Source organism: Chiloscyllium punctatum, chromosome 7, assembly GCF_047496795.1.
Source record: "Chiloscyllium punctatum isolate Juve2018m chromosome 7, sChiPun1.3, whole genome shotgun sequence".
NCBI classification, from domain to species: domain Eukaryota; kingdom Metazoa; phylum Chordata; class Chondrichthyes; order Orectolobiformes; family Hemiscylliidae; genus Chiloscyllium; species Chiloscyllium punctatum.
This window is the reverse complement of record NC_092745.1, coordinates 131908885-131926190: the sequence shown is the minus strand read 5'-3', so window position 1 is coordinate 131926190 and position 17306 is coordinate 131908885. Positions and strand designations below refer to the sequence as shown.

Sequence of the window (17306 nt, the reverse complement as noted above, 5' to 3'; positions counted from 1 at the left end):
GCTTTTCCAACTCCACATTTTATCAACTGTGAATTTTCAGTTTCTGCAGTCCTTACTGTTTCCAAGTTATTGAAAACGGTGTAGATAGGCCGACTAGAGGGGAGGCCATGTTGGATTTGGTGCTTGGCAATGAGCCAGGCCAGGGGTCAGATCTCTCCGTGTGAGAGCATTTTGGTGACAGTGATCACAACTCCCTGACCTTTAATATTGTCATGGAGAGGGATAGGAGCAGTTGGTATGGGAAAGTATTTAATTGGGGGAGGGGGAATTACAATACTATTAGGCAGGAACTGTGGAGCATAAATTAGATACAAGTGTCCTCAGGGAAATGCATGACAGAAATGTGGAAGTTGTTTAGGAAGCCCTTGCTGATAGTGCTGGAAGGGTTTGTCCCACTGAGGCAAGGAAGGGATGGTAGGGTGAAAGAACCCTGGGTGACAAGGGATGTGGAACATCTATATTGGGGAGACAGGCCGCCTACTTGCGGAACGTTCAGAGAACACCTCTGGGACACCCGGACCAACCAACCCAACCACCCCATAGCTCAACACTTCAACTCCCCCTCCCACTCCACCAAGGACATGCAGGTCCTTGGACTCCTCCATCGCCAGACCATAGCAGTATGATGGCTGGAGGAAGAGCGCCTCATCTTCTGCCTAGGAACCCTCCAACCACAAGGGATGAACTCAGATTTCTCCAATTTCCTCATTTTCCCTCCCCCCACCTTGTCTCAGTCCCAACCCTCGAACTCAGCACCACCTTCCTAACCTGCAATCTTCTTCCTGACCTCTCCGTCCTCACCCCCACTCCGGCCTATCACCCTCACCTTAACCTCCTTCCACCTATCGCATTTCCAACGCCCCTCCCCCAAGTCCCTCCTCCCTACCTTTTATCTTAGCCTGCTCGACACACTTTCCTCATTCCTGAAGAAGGGCTCATGCCCGAAACGTCGATTCTCCTGCTCCTTGGATGCTGCCTGACCTGCTGCGCTTTTCCAGCAACACATTTTCAGCTCTGATCTCCAGCATCTGCAGTCCTCACTTTCTCCTATGTGAAACATCTAGTTAAGAGGAAGAAGGAAGCTTACTTAAGGTGGAGGAGGCAAGAATCAGACAGGACTTTAGAGGGTTACAAGGTAGCCAGGAAGGAACTGAAGAATAGATTTAGGAAAACGAGAAGAGGGCATGAAAAAGTGTTAGCGGATAGGATTAAGGAAAACCCTAAGGTATTCTACACTTATGTGAGGAACAAGAGGATGTCCAGAGTGAGGGTAGGGCCGATCAGGGATAGTGGAAGGAACTTACGCCTGGAGTCAGAGGAGATAGGGGAGGTCCTTAATGAATACTTTGCTTCGTATATACTAGTGAGAAGCAGCTTGACATTTGTGAAGACAGCATGAAACTGGCGGATATGCTCAAATAGGTTGATGTTAAAAAGGAGGATGTGCTGGAAATTTTGAAAAACATAAGGATAGGTAAATCCCCTGGCAGGATATACCCACGGTTACGTCAGGAAGCGAGGGAAGGGATTGCTGCACTTTTGGTGGTGATCTTTGCATCTTCACTTTCTACTGGAGTAGTGCCAGATGATTGGAGGGTGGCAAATGTTATTGCTTTGTTCAAGAAAGGGAATAGGGATGATCCTGAGAATTACAGACCAGTCAGTCTTATGTCAGTGGTGGGCAAATTATTGGAGAGGATTCTGAGAGACAGGATTTGTGATTATTTAGAAAAGCATAGTTTGATTAGAGATAGTCAGCACGGCTTTGTGAGGGTCAGGTCATGCCTCACAAACCTTACCGAATTCTTTGAGAATGTGACAAAACACACTGATGAAGGTAGAGCAGTGGATGTGGTGTATATGAATTTTAACAAGGCATTTGTTAAGGTTCCCCAGAGTAGGCACATTCAGAAAGTAAGGAAGTATGGGATACAAGGAAATCTGGCTGTCTGGATACAGAATTGACTGACCCATAGAAGACAGAGGGTGGTAGTCAATGGAAAATATTCAGCCTGGAGCTCAGTGACCAGTGGTGTTCTGCTGGGATCGGTTCTGGGACCTCTGCTCTTTGTGATTTTTATAAGTGACTTGGACAAGGAAGTAGAAGGCTTGGTTAGTAAGTTTGCCAATGACACGAAGGTTCATGGAGTGATGGATAGTGTGGAGGGCTGTTGCAGGTTGTAGCAGGACATTGACAGGATGCAGAGCTGGGCTGATAAGTGGTAGATGGAGTTCAACCTGGAAAAGTGTGAAGTGATTCATTTTGGAAGGTCGAATTTGAATGCAGAATACAGGGTTAAAGGCAGGATTCTTAGCAGTGTGGAAGAACAGAGGGATCTTGGGGTACACGTCCATAGATCCCTCAAAGTTGCCACCCAGGTTGATAGAGTTGTTAAGAAGGCATATGGTGTGTTGGCTTTCATTAGTAGGTAGATTAAGTTTAAGAGCTCCGAGGCTACACTGCAGCTTTATAGGGCCCACTTGCAATTGTGTTCAGTTCTGGTCACTTCATTATAGGAAGGATGTGGAAATTTTAGAGAGAGTGCAGAGGAGATTTACCAGGATGCTGTCTGGACTGGAGGGTATGTCTTTTGAAGAAAGGTTGAGGGATCTAGGGCTTTTCTCAATGGAGTGAAGAAGGATGAGAGGTGACTTGATAGAGGGGTACAAGGTGATGAGAGGCATAGATTGAGAAGATAGCCAGAGACTTTTTCCCAGGGCAGAAATGGCTATCAGGAGGGGGCATAATTTTAAGGTGATTAGAGGAAGGTTTAGGGGAGATGTCAAAGGTAGGTTCTTTACACAGAGAGTGGTGGGTACATGGAATGCACTGCCAGCAGTGCTAGCAGAGTCAGAGACTTTAGGGACATATAAGTGGCTCTTGCATAGACCCATGGACAGTAAAATGAAGGGTACATAGGTTATTTGATCATAGAGTAGGATAAAAGGCTGGCACAACATCAAGGTACGAAGGGCCTGTACTGTGCTGGACTGTTCTATGTTCATACTGCAAAGCCTCTTCCAAGGCTGCCCACTTCCAAGAGGTTTTCCTCCTCCCTCTGAAGAGAGCTCAGTGAATGTCTCTCCCACTGTGACCCCCTGGTTATCCCCTCTGCCCTGCAGCTCATCACTCATACTCATTCACAATCCTGCCTCTATAGCCACGTGTCCTTCCTCAGCACCTGTTTGTGCAACCAGCTTGTCCCCCATGGGCTACAGATAATGTCAGACCACCCCTTATATGGGATCATCCTTGTGAACCTTTGATACATTTTCTGAAAGGTTTCATAATGTGGAGTGTAGGTTATGCACAGCCCGTGTTTCAAGTGTGATTCAGGATGGCCAAGTGGTTAAGGTGTGGTTAAGATTAAGATTCCACGGGCATATGTCTACGTTGGTAGTTGAGGGTAGTTTTGGGTGGTACGGTGGCTCAGTGGTTAGCACAGCTGTCTCACAGCGCCAGGGGCCTCTGCTCGATTCCACCTTTGGATGACTGGCTTGGTGGAGTTTGCATATTCTCTCCATGTCTACATGGGCTTCCTCCCACAGACCAAAGCTGTGCAGGCCAGGTGAATTAGCCAAGGCCAATGTTATTTGAAAAGAGCAAAGAAAAATGAGATAAGAAATGACAAGAGAGGGCACGCCCCATGCTCGGAAGCCCTCCCCCTCCACCCTGTTGTGTCCAGGGATGTGCAGGCTAGGTGGATCACCCATGGGAAATACAGTGATCCAGAGATAGGGGAGGGAGGTGGGTCTGCATGGAATACTGTGCACATTCAATGGGCTGAATGGCCTGCTTTCACACTGTTGGGATTCTGTGATTCGAATTTGAGTTTAATACAACCGCCTTGCCATCCTGTGGAAACAGCTCCCAACACTGGCCTTGCTGATGTGGAATTTATTCTTTGTTTTCACAGGGATATCCAGGTGCTATTGGAGCAAGAGGCCCTCCTGGTTCTGATGGCAACCTAGTGAGTTACATCCACCAATCGTTCTTGCTCATTATACTTTCTGGCTTAAAGGGAAACTGTGTTGACAGCTGTGTAAAGATTAGAACCATCCATTGAAGTGGAATCCCTTGTGACACATGCCCACAGGCACTCACAGTCCCTGCAAGAGCAAATACCCTGAAGATCAGGGCGAGGATTAATTCATTACCCCACAGTTTCCCCTTCCATCAAAACCTGCCTCAGAAAAAAATCAGTTGTTTACAATGTCTCTGACCCAGTAATGCGTGCATTTTCTGCAGTTATGCTGTTGTTGCAAAATTAGGGGCAGAATTTGCATTGCAGATGAATGCAAAATGAGTTGCTTTTGTTTTGAATATGTTTCAGATAAATCTTTCCACTCCGGAAGCCACAATACACTCTCTGATTCTATGAGGGCGTTTTTTTTTTAAAACATCTCCATAAATGTTAAAAGAAAAATGATCAAATGTATAAGTGTCTGTTTGGTCTGTTGCTCGTAGCCACTCCTAGCAAGAGGTCAGCTGGTCTCAGCAGGCTTATTTGAAATCACATGCTTTCGGAGCGCTGCCCCAGGCCTAACCACTTGGTCAGCACTCTGAAAGCTTGTGATTTCAAATAAACCTGTTGGACTATAACCTGGTGTCAGGTGACTTCTGACTTTGCTGAAATGTGATAGCCTTGGGTGGAACCAGACCATTGTTTACCCTCCACTCTTTAATGTTTAGAAATGAAACATGTCATGAGGGAGAGGCAAGGCAGGAAGTTGTTGCTGCTGTAGTCCTCGGCAACATAAATGGCAGCAAAAAGCTGCCACTCCTCCTGACGGGAAATTCTAAGAAGCCGTGATATTTTGTGAAATGTCCAGACACAAAGGCCCCATGGAGGAAGAGACAATTGAGACCGCCTGAATGATCTGCTACATTATTGAGGAAAGTGGGTCAAATGGAATGTTCAATCGCTCACCCACCTCTTTCTGAAGAGTAGGGGTGCTTTGAGGTTTAACGCTGTCAGCACAAATCCAGGTTTAACTCCATCCATGTCACAACAGACTCCTTGGAAGACTGGGTGCTCAGCAGAATAGGATTTTTGAGTCTTCCTGGATCTAACTCCATGGGATACAGGAGCAGAATTCAGCCATCCAGCCCATTGAGTCTGCTCCAAATGTTTTTCTCAATGACTTTCAGAGCAGGATGTCAGACCATTGTATAATGTGAACAAATGGGAAAATTAAGACATTTGTTCCGTATTGGCTGAAGCACTGTGCATCACTCTGGGTTATTTTCACATGGGCCACAGTTGTAGATAAACCAGGTTACACAGGGCCCTCCTCAAAGCTCCCCCATTTATAGACAGTTCCCATATGATTGAAATTCACTTTATGTTTGTCCAATGAGTGTAACGGTTGTCAGTGTGAGAAACTAACATGGAACTTAATACTTGCAGGGATTGCTCGGAGGAATTGGTCAACCTGGATTTCCTGGCCTCACTGTAAGTGATTTAGGGAAATACAGTTTCCTGTTTACACAGTACTGTCTTACTCTTCAACTGTTCAATGTGGAGGATGAAGGGATGATCTGATTGAAAGTGTTTAAGACGATTGAAGAATTTGATCGGGTCAGGAGAGTTAATCTGTCTCCTCTGTGAGTGAAAGGGTTGATATGGGAGTCCGTGACAAGGGTTAGCACCTTCCGATGTGAACCAGGCCATTCAGGGGGTAATGTCAGGATGCACATCCTCACAATGAGGGCAATAGCAGTCTCAAAGCCTTCCCTCAAAAAGTCATTGAGACTGGGAATCGGGGGTGGTGCTCAATTAATAATTTCAAGACTGAATTTTGTTTTGTTCATTTGTGAGATGTGGGTGTCACTGGCTAGGCCAGCATTTATTGCTCGGCCCTAATTGCCCAGAGGGCAGTTCAGGGGCAACCACATTGCTGTGGGTCTGGAGTCACATGTTGGCCAGACCAGGTAAGGATGGCAGATTTCCTTCTTGAAAAGACATTGATGAACCAAATGAACTTCTCTCCCCAAAAACCAACAACCGTTTCATGGTTTTATTTAATGACAGATTTTTATTGCATTGAACATTTTTTAATTTATTTGTGGGACATGGGTGTCTCTGGCTGGGCCAGCATTTACTGCCTGTCCCTAGTTGCCCTTGAGAAGGTGGTGATGAGCTGTCGTTTTGAACTGCAGTGTGGAGGAGCCAGTCTTGGACAGGGGTGGACAAAGTTAGAAATCACACAACACCAGGTTATAGTCTGACAGGTTTATTTGGAAGGACAAGCTTTTGGAGCGCTGCTCCTTCATCAGGTAGCTAGTGGACCGCTGCAGTCCATATGCTGTAGGTAGACCCACAATACCCTTAGGGAGGGAATTCCAGGATTTTGACCCAGTGACAGTGAAGGAAGGGTGATATGTTTCCAAGTCAGGATGGTAAGTGGCTTGGAGGGGAATATGCAAGTGGTGGTGTTCCCATGTATCTGCTGCCCTTGTCCTGCTAGGTGTAAGTGGTAGTGGGTTTGGAAGGTGCTGTCTGAGGATCTTTGGTGAATTTCTGCAGTGCATCTTGTAGATAGTACACACTGCTGCTACTGAGCGTCAGTGGCGGAGGGAGGGGGTCTTTGTGGATGTGGTGCTAATCAGGCAGGGGCTGCTTTGTTCTGGATGGTGTCAAGTTTCTTGAATTCTTGGAGCTGCACTCATCCAGGCAAGTAGGGAGTATTCTATCAGCTTTCTTACTTGTGCCTTGTAGATAGTGGACAGGCTTTGGGGAGTCAGGAGGTGAGTTACTTGCCGCAGTATTCCCAGCCTCTGACCTGCTGTTGTAGCCACTGCATCTATGTGGTGAGTCCAGGTCCTTTTCTGGTAAATGGTAACCCCCAGGATGTTGATGGTAGGGGATTCAGTGATGGTAATCTCCAGGCTGTTGATAGTGGGGGATTCAGTAACAGTAACCTGTGGGCGGCACAGTGGCTCAGTGGTTAGCACTGCTGTCTCACAGCACCAGGGACCCAGGTTCGATTCCAGCCTCGGGTGACTGTCTGTGTGGAGTTTGCATATTCTCCCCGTGTCTGTGTGGGTTTCCTCTGGGTACTCCAGTTTCCTCTCACAGTCCAAAGATGTGCAGGTCAGGTGAATTGGCCATGCTAAATTTCCCATAGTGTTAGGTGCATTAGTCAGAGGGAAATGGGTCTGGGTGAGTTACTCTTCGGAGGGTCAGTGTGGTCTGGTTGGACCAAAGGGCCCGTTTCCACATTGTAGGGAATCTAATCTCTAACCCCCAGGATGTTGATAGTGGGGGATTCAGTGATGGTAAGTCCCAGGATGTTGATAGTGGGGGAATCCAGTGATGGTAACCCCCAGGTTGTTGATCATGGGGGATTTGCTGAATGTCAAGGCACAATGGTTAGATTGTCTCTTCTTGATGATGGTATTTGTATGGCGTGAATGTCACTTGCCACTTGTCAGCCCAAGCCTGGATATTGTCCAGATCTTGTTGCGTTTGAACATGGACTGCTTCAGTATCTAAGGAGTGATGAATGGTGCTGAGCATTGTGCAATCATCAGCGAACATCCCACTTCTGATCTTATGATGGAGGGAAGGTAACCTGGGGGTTACCGTCACTGAATCCCTCACTATCACCATCCTGGGAATTACCGTCACTGAATCCCTCACTATCACCATCCTGGGGGTGACCATCACTGAATCCCTCACTATCACCATCCTGGGGATTACCATCACTGAATCCCTCACTATCACCATCCTGGGGGTTACCATCACTGAATCCCTCACTATCACCATCCTGGGGATTACCGTCACTGAATCCCTCACTATCACCATCCTGGGGGTTACCATCACTGAATCCCTCACTATCACCATCCTGGGAATTACCGTCACTGAATCCCTCACTATCACCATCCTGGGGATTACCGTCACTGAATCCCTCACTATCACCATCCTGGGGATTACCGTCACTGAATCCCTCACTATCACCATCCTGGGGGTTACCGTCACTGAATCCCTCACTATCACCATCCTGGGGATTACCGTCACTGAATCCCTCACTAGCACCATCCTGGGGGTTACCGTCACTGAATCCCTCACTATCACCATCCTGGGGATTACCGTCACTGAATCCCTCACTATCACCATCCTGGGGATTACCATCACTGAATCCCTCACTATCACCATCCTGGGGGTTACCGTCACTGAATCCCTCACTATCACCATCCTGGGGATTACCGTCACTGAATCCCTCACTATCACCATCCTGGGGATTACCGTCACTGAATCCCTCACTAGCACCATCCTGGGGGTTACCGTCACTGAATCCCTCACTATCACCATCCTGGGGGTTACCGTCACTGAATCCCTCACTATCACCATCCTGGGGATTACCGTCACTGAATCCCTCACTATCACCATCCTGGGGATTACCATCACTGAATCCCTCACTATCACCATCCTGGGGGTTACCGTCACTGAATCCCTCACTATCACCATCCTGGGGATTACCGTCACTGAATCCCTCACTATCACCATCCTGGGGATTACCATCACTGAATCCCTCACTATCACCATCCTGGGGGTTACCATCACTGAATCCCTCACTATCACCATCCTGGGGATTACCGTCACTGATGAAGCAGCTGAAGTGGTTGGGCCTGGGACATTCTCCATTTTCCATGGTAGCTTCCGAATCTTAGACCTCAGGACCTTACCTGAGTGTCTGGGATAGTTGTCTTGTGAAAACACCACTAAGTCTTCTCCTCCCCTTACCATTTTGAGAGAGTTTGGTTCCGTGAGGGTATTATGGTGGCCAAATGGAATGGTGGTATAGGTCAGTTTGGATCTCATGTAATTGCAGAACATTACTCATGTAACATGCACACACCAAAACAGAAATCGCTGGAAAAGTTCAGCAGGTCTGGCAGCATCTGTGAAGAGAAATCAGAGTTAATGTTTCAGCCAAGGGACCCTTCCTCAGAACCCCATTATTAATGTATGGTTATGGATAGGTTTTGTTTTTATAATTGTCATATTCACGCAGCCTATAGTTTTGGCAAGTACTGCTTAAAGCTATTCTGCAAGGAACTATCTTGGTAACCAACTGCCGTTTCTAATTATCACTTTATGAGCATTTTCTAATGCACTTGTCAGGATCTTCTTGTAAGTCCTTGGCCATCAGTCAATCCATGGGTGTTTTCTCGATCTCAGAATCTAACAGCTGTTCTGAAGACAAGTTAATCTCTGTGTTTTACATGGGAATCATGCCAGTTGCAAATGGCTCATAAATTACTGCTGTTAATGGTAGAATGTTGAGGGACACGAAGCCACGTGGGAAATAATTTAGACTGATACCAACTGAAGGAGTTTGTTCGGCCCATTGTCCCTGTGCTAGCTGCTTGAAAGTATTGTTCAATGGATCTCTAGTCCCCACAAGTTATTGTTGAATCCGTTTCCAATGCTCAGTCACTCAGTGCGGTTCCGGATTACAACTACACAACACATTGAAAACAAATTTTCTTTATCATACTCTCTTGTTCCTCGCTTGAATAAAATCCCCTCTCTTTACTGACCCTCCGGGCAGTGGAAAGTGTGTTTCTCTTCAACCCTTCAAAGTTGTTAACAAATCTCCTCTTAATGGTTTATTTTCTAAGGGGAGGATTTAAACAAATGAGAAGATGGTGAGACATTATTTTGGTAAATAACGAATCATTGAAAAACTGACCAAATCTTTAAACATTGAGTTCATTCTCCAATTCTATTCCTCCAGTGCTGCAAATCTGTTGCCCATGACAACATGAAACATTTATCCTAGAATAGTACATTTTCTTTAATCGTAAGGTTATTTTTGGAATGTTAAGAAAGCACTTTCCAGATCTTGGAATCCTCCCTAGTGTAAGAAAGAGAAATATTCTTCAGTGAATTGAATAGTCACTAATTGAACATCAAGATGAGTTCCAAAGACATTCGAAAGGATCTGTTTATTACACCAAAATATATAATTCTCTTTGAGATGTGGATGTCAGGGAAAGATTTGAGTTTTGACAAAAATTGAATTATGTTGCAGGAAGTAACAGCATGTTTATAAGAGTCTGGATATTTTTAGGATGAAACTGCAGCTGTTTTAATAAGGCTCTGTTCTAAAGCAGGGGATAGGTTGGCTAACTGTGCAGGGCAGATTCACCAGAGCACTGCCTGGGCTGGATCAGTTCAGTTTGACCGAGACACTGGACAGGTTGGAATTGTTTCCCTTAGAGTAGGAAAGGCTGAAGGGAAACCTGATTGAGATCTACAGAGTTCTGAGGGAGGTCACAGAGATAGGTGTGAGGCTATTGAGGGATTTGAAAGCATGGGTGGGAATATTCAAATCAAAGTGTTGCATCTGGGAGCCAGTGTAGTTTTGCAAGACATGGTAGCATAATGATTACATTACTGGACCAATGATGTAGTTACAGGAGTTTAAAACCCACCAGCGCAAGGGAAGAATTAAAATTCTACATGCTCCATATACCTGGAATGTGAATCTGGTATCAGTAGCGGTGGCTGTGAAATTGAATACCCGTCTGGTTCACTAATGTTCTTTAGGGAAAGAATTCTGCTGTCCTTACCTAGTGAGGCCTACACATGACTCCAGATCCAAAGCAATGTTTTTGAATGTTGCTTGCCCTCTGAAATGGCTAAGCAAGGCACTCCGAACGTTCAAGAATGTAACTAACTACCATGTTCACAATGCTGGCCCAGCTGATGACGCCCACAATTGCATAAAAAAGGTGATGGGATTTACTGTAAATTCAGATCATCTCTGGACTTTAAAAAAAAATCATTCATGGGATGTGGGTGTCACTGGCTGGGCCAGCATTTATTGCCCATCCCTAATTGCCCAGAGGGCAGTTAAGAATCAACCTCATTGCTATGGGTCTGGAGTTACATGTAGGCTAGACCAGGTAAGGATGGCAGTTTCCTTCCCTAAAGGACATTAGTGAACCAGATGGGTTTCCCCCTGGTAATTGGCAACAGGTTTGTGATCATTATTAGACTCTTGATTCCAGTTTGTTATTGAACTCAAATTCTATCATCTGCCCTGGCAGGGTTCAAACCTGAGTCTCCATAATGTTACTTGGGTCTCTGGATTAATAGTCTAGCAATAATTTAGATTGATCTCCTGATGAGTTTAAGATTGTGAGAGATGAAATGTCAATTCCAAAAATCCTCAGGGCACGGTACAATGTGTCAGGAATGAGAGTGATCCTGCACTCGGGGTATTGCAGGCAGCTTTGACAACACATGAGGACTTACATTGGGCATCTCCCACCCACCCATGGGTACCATCCATATGCTTGATCAGACAATACCTTACAAAAGTGGGCTCTACTTCCAATCTGCTGTACCAAGAGCAGATGGTGCTGGAGAAACTCAGCAGCTCTGGTGAAGAGAGAAACAGAATCATTGTTTTGAGTCCAGTGGCCCTTCTTCAGAACTGCTGGACTCAAAACCTGAACTCTGCTTCCTCCCCACAGATGCTGTCAGACCTGTTGAGTTCTTCCAGCACTTTCTGGTTTTGTTTCAGATCTCCAAGATCAGCAACTCTTTATTTTCTTTCTTCAAAACTGCTGCAAAACCATCTGAGATACTCAGTGGTCATGACAAGTGCTATATAAATCTACAAACATAAAAATAAGCCCTTTGAGCTGATCAATTGATCTGATCATCCAACCCAGTCCCCCTCCCACTTTCTCCCCATACCCTTTGATCCCTATAGCCCTGAGAACTCCTTCTCAAAAATATTCAATGTTTTGGTCTCAACCATTTCCTGTGGTACAGAATTCCACAAGTTCACCAGTTCTGGGTGAAGACATTTCTCCTCAGCTCAGTCCTAAGTGGCTGACCGTGAGCCCTGCTGTTCAGGTTGTGAATGCAAGCCTTTATTTCTCTTGGAGACCTGTCAGTTCCCCAGCAGCGTCAGGCTGAGAGGGTAACAAGGGAGAGGGCTAGCTTCCCTACTCTTAGTTTTGATGTTTTCCTCAGTGCCTTGCCAGGCTAGAGAATAACATTGGGCTGCACCCACCAATTGGTGAGTTCACACATCGGCCTCCACTTGCAGAAGTCACTGCCACTCACGGACTGTGGGGATTCCACACTGAAACAATCAACACAAAGTTAGCTACAAAGTCCAGGCTGGGGTCCCACCAGCTGCAGAGTTGCACCATAATATGTCCCATCAGTTCAAAACTCATTGGTTGGACCATATTTGGAGAGGAATAAGGAAACACCACTCAGCGCCTCAACTCTGCTTGAACTTAAAACAGTTGGTTGAATTCTCTCAGAAGGTTGTGGGTTCAGTTCCTACCTCAGTCTCTCATACACACATTTTCGGTTAGTACCAGCGTGTTCACTGAGGGAATACTGCATATTCTGATGTGTTTCTTTAATGAGAACCAATAGTCTGCCTGCTCCATCAGCTACACAGAAAGTTCCCAGGCATTATTCCTGGAAGAGCCAGGAACTCGGTTTATCCGTGAATCAGCATCTCAGAGTGAATGACCAGGTTCCTCTCACTGGGAGCTTGCTGTGTGTCCATTGGCCACTGTGTTTCCTACAAGGGTAGTGTCTACCCTTCAAAAATATTTTGTTCACTGCACAGCATTTACTGTTGTCCTGCAGTTTTGAAAGGTAATATATAAATGCCCATTTGATTGGCACCCCATCCACTCCCCCCACCACCGATGCTCAGTAGCTGCAGTATGTACCATGTACAAGATGCACTGCAGAGATTCACCAAAGATCTTCAGACAGCACCTTCCAAACCCACAACCACTTCCATCTAGAAGGACAAGGGCAGCAGATACATGGGAACACCACCCCCTGTAATTTCCCTCCAAGCCACTCACGATCCTGACTTGGAAATATTTTGCTGTTTCCTCAGTGTCGTTGGGTGAAACCTAGAATTCATTCCCTAAGTTCTGTCGACATCACATGGACTGCAGAGATTAAAGAAGTCAGCTCACCCCCAACACTTTCTCAAGGATTTCTAGGCCAATAAATCCTGACCAGGCAGCGACACCCACATCCTACGAGTGAACAAAGAGAAAGATGTTTTCTTTTATGAATTTTATGAAATCATCAGTAATCTGTATTTTAACTTGATCCATCTGCCTTTGGTCAGTCCAGCAAAACATATGTACCTCTCTGATCTAAATCATTAGTTGTCGGATTGCTGTTTGCAATTTTGGCATTCTATTGTTGAATAAATAATTGGAACTATGGAACAATTAATTAAACCAAATGTAGGTTAGCTATATTGGTAACAAGGCTAAGAAAATACCGCCATAATGGAAGATTCAAAAATCTGTTCCTCCATATTTATGACAGTAGGAAAAGTTAAGGGGTGAACAAAAATCAATTGAAGTGTCAATGGTTATGGGGGAAAGGCAGGAAGGTTTAATTGAAGGTTATTAAATAGACCATGATCTCATTGAATGCTGGAGCAGACTGAATGGTTTCCTGCTGCTCCGATATCTTATGGTCTAAATGATGAGCATGAAAATAAGGAAGAAAAAGGGAGGCATTTGATGCACACCAGAATAATAATCGCAGTAGAAATCAGGAAGAGTATCTCAAGGGCAGGAGAGAAGCTTATGCTGGAATAAGGGAGGCTAAGAGGAAGGCTGGCTGAGTGTGCTAAAACAAATAGTAAAATGTTCTCCAAACATATTAATAGTAAAAGGTTTGCGAAGGATGGAGTGGGCCCATAAGGAACAAGCAGAGAAAGTTATTTACTGAAGCAAAGGATACAACAAAGATACTGAATGAATATTTTGCTTGTGTCTTTACCAAATTAGAAGATGGTAACAATGGCCTAGTTGAAAAGATGGGCGTTGAGCAACTGAACAGTATAGTGATAGTGATGTTTCCAGGCCCAGGTGGGATGCATTCCAGATTGCTGAGAGAGTGAAGGAAGCAATCGTGGAGCCAGCAACAGAAATTTTCCAGACCTCTCTTAATTCCAGGAGACTGTAGGATTACACGTGTGACACCATTGTTTAAGAAAGGGACAAAGGATAACTCGAGAAACTACAGTCCTGTCAGCTTGACATCAATGGTAGAGAAACGGATGGAGGCCATAATGCAGGATAAGGTAAAGAGACAGAGAAAAATAAGTTAATTAGACAGTTAACATGGATTTGTCAAAGACAAGTCGTGTCTTACAAATTTAATTAAGTTATTTGATGATATGACACAGGCAGTGGATGAGGGTAATGCTGTAGATGTTGTACATTTGGATATTCAGTAAGCATTGGTTATGGTACCACATGACAGATTGGTTATCAAATTAGAAATGTTTGAGATGATGGGTCCTTGGCTGCCTGGATTAGAAGTTGGCTATAGGATAAAAAACAGAGGTTAGGTTGAGATGGTATCTCTCAGATTGGAGACGAGTTGAAAGTGGTGTTCTCAAGAATCAGTGTTGGGACCGTGGCTTTTTCTGATTTATATCAATGATTTGGAGAGGGGTGTTGTGGGCAACATCTCGAAATTTGTAGATGATACTTAAGTCAGGGAGAAGAGTGAACTGTGAGGATGATGCTGGGCAGCTTCAGAGGGACATTGACAAGTTGGCCAAATGGCAGACACCTGGTGGTTGAATTTCAATGCAGAGAAATGTGGGGTAATGCATTTTGGAAGAAGAAACACAGAGACATACAGGCTCAATGCTACAAACCTGAGGGGAACTAGCTTTTGGAACGCTGCTATAAATTCTGTGTCTTCTAATCTTACACTCCACAACCACCTGATGAAGGAGCAGTGCTCCAAAAGCTAGTGCTTCTAATTAAACCTGTTGGACTATAACCTGGTGTTGTGTGATTTTTAACTTTGTACACTCTAGTCCAAAACATGAGGAGAGTACAGGAGCAGAGATACCTCAGGGTTCATGTGCATAATTGAAGGTGGCCAGGCAAGTTGAAAACAGTTGTTAAGAAGGCATATAGGATCCTTGGGTTTATAAATGGGGACATTGACTATGAAAGCAAGGAAGTGATGTTTGCATCTCTACAAATCATTGGTCAGACCACATTTGGAGTATTGTGTATAATTTTGGACATCTTATTGAAGGAAGGATGTTAAAGCCCTGGAGAGAGTTCAAAGGAGATTTACTGGAATGATCCCAGGAATGAGGGCTTTTAGATACAAGGAAAGATTAGAGAGATTGGGTTTATTGTCCTTGAAGCAGAGAAGGTTAAAAGGTCACAGTTTCAAGATTGCCATCAAGCGAGCTAGTGTGAGATGAGGAGAACCATCTTTTCTCAGAGAGTTGTTGGGATTTGGAATGCACTGCCGAGGAGAGTGGGGGAGGCAGGTTCCATGGGAGGTTCCAAAGGCGAGCTGGAATTGATGTTAGAGGACGATGGAGATAGGACTGGAGAGTGGAACTAGCTGGGTAGCTCTTTCAGGAGCTAGTACAGACGTGAACAGCCTCCTTTTGCACTGGCAAATTCTATGATGCCATGTTGAATGAGTAATTTTGCAACAAAGAGCGTTATATGATGCTGAGATTTTACTGACAGATAGATTAAAGTACAAAAGTAAGAAAGTTGTGTCAAACCTTTCAAAGGCCCTTGTTAGGCCTCAGCTAAACATCACACTTAATGTTAGACATCAAGGCTTTGGAAAGGAGATGTCAGATTTAACCAGTGAAGTCAAGAGAGAAAACTGCAGATGCTGAGATTGTTCTCCATCCAGTTGAGAAGGAAATGTGAGGATTTTGATTGTGGTGCTCAGAGTTATGAAGGATTTTGATTTCCTTGAGCTGCTGTAATATGGCCAGCCAGAATTTATGACCCAGCCCTCATTGTCCTTGAACACTCCGAAGGAATAGAAGCCTATGGGGATAGGGTAAGATGAGGACAGGTGCAATTATCAACTCAACCACCCTGATCTTGTCCTATTATGTAAAAGGGATAGTGGGATAAGCCTGGAAGTTACAGGTCTGTAAACCTCATGTCACTGGTAGAGAAATTATTGGAAAAGATTCTCAGGGACAAGATCTATATGCGTTTAGAAGCCAATGGATATATTAGCAATGGACAACATGGGTCTGTGCAGGAGAGGTTGTGCCTCACTAACTTGGTCGAGTTTTTTGAGGAGGTGATAAAGATGATTGATGAGGGAAAAGTGGTTGATGTTGTCCACATGGACTTCAGTAAAGGCTTTGGCAAGGTCCCTCATGGCAGACCAGTTCAAAAGGTGAAGACACATGGTATCAGGGTGAGCTGGCAAGATGGTTACATAACTGGCTTAGTCACAGGAGACAGAGGGTAGCAGTGAAAGGATGCTTTTTGGAATGGAGGGCTGTGACTAGTGGTGTTCCACAGGGATCAGTACTGGGACCTCTGCTGTTCACGATCTATGTAAATGGTTTGGAGGAAAACATAGCTGGTCTAATTGGTAAGTTTGCAGATGATACAAAGATTGGTGGAGTTGCGGATAGTGAGGAGGATTGTCAGAGGATACAGCAGGAGGAGGCATGGGCAGAAAAATGGCAGATGGAGTTTAATCCAGACAAATGTGAGGTGATGTATTTTGGAAGGTCAAGTACAGGTGGAAATTATACAGTGAATGGCGGAACCCTTAGGAGTATTGATATGCAGAGGGATCTGGGAGCGCAGGTCCACAGATCACTGAAGGTGGCAGCACAGGTAGGTAAGGGAGTGAAAAAGGCTTATGTATATTTATAATAATAAACAGCTGTAATCACTTATGAGTAAGTAGTTTGGAGTAAGCATTTGGAAAGACAGAAGTATATTGGTGATGTTTATCCTGATGTGGCCTGTTTATCCCACACTCCCTGAGTAACATACAAGTGCCTCTCTCTCTCTCTCTCTCTCTATCTATCTGTAAAAGAGTCAGAAATAAGACACAGGTCAAATTGAAAAATACATGATCAGCTAACAAGAGATTAGTAAAGAAAAGTAAAGCTCATGGTATAGGAGGTAATGTAATGATGTGGCAGACAGGAAGCAGAGAGTTGGAATATTGGGTCCTTTTCAGTTGGCAGGTAGTGATGAGTGTGGTACCACAGGGGTTCCAGTGGTACCCCAGCTGTTCACAAACTACATTAACAGTTTGGACGAAGGAGTTTGATTAGATTACTTACAGTGTGGAAACAGGCCCTTCGGCCCAACAAGTCCACACCGACCCTCCCACATCTAACACTGTGGACAATTTAGCATGGCCAATTTACCTAACCTGCACATCTTTAGACTGTGGGAGGAAACCGGAGCACCCGGAGGAAACCCACACAGACACGGGGAGAATGTGCAAACGCCACAC

At 44.9% G+C, this 17306-nt stretch overlaps 1 protein-coding gene across 4 annotated transcripts in view; it reads left to right on the top strand.

Annotated features, from left to right (window-relative positions):
- The window catches only part of LOC140480147 (uncharacterized), a 454819-nt gene that overhangs the window by 226628 nt on the left and 210885 nt on the right, over positions 1 to 17306 (top strand). For all 4 annotated transcript variants that reach the window (XM_072574857.1, XM_072574858.1, XM_072574856.1 and 1 more), the window contains 2 exons: positions 3918 to 3971; positions 5412 to 5456. In XM_072574857.1, the coding sequence (XP_072430958.1) occupies positions 3918 to 3971; positions 5412 to 5456 (99 nt within the window). The remainder of the gene's footprint in view (positions 1 to 3917; positions 3972 to 5411; positions 5457 to 17306) is intronic.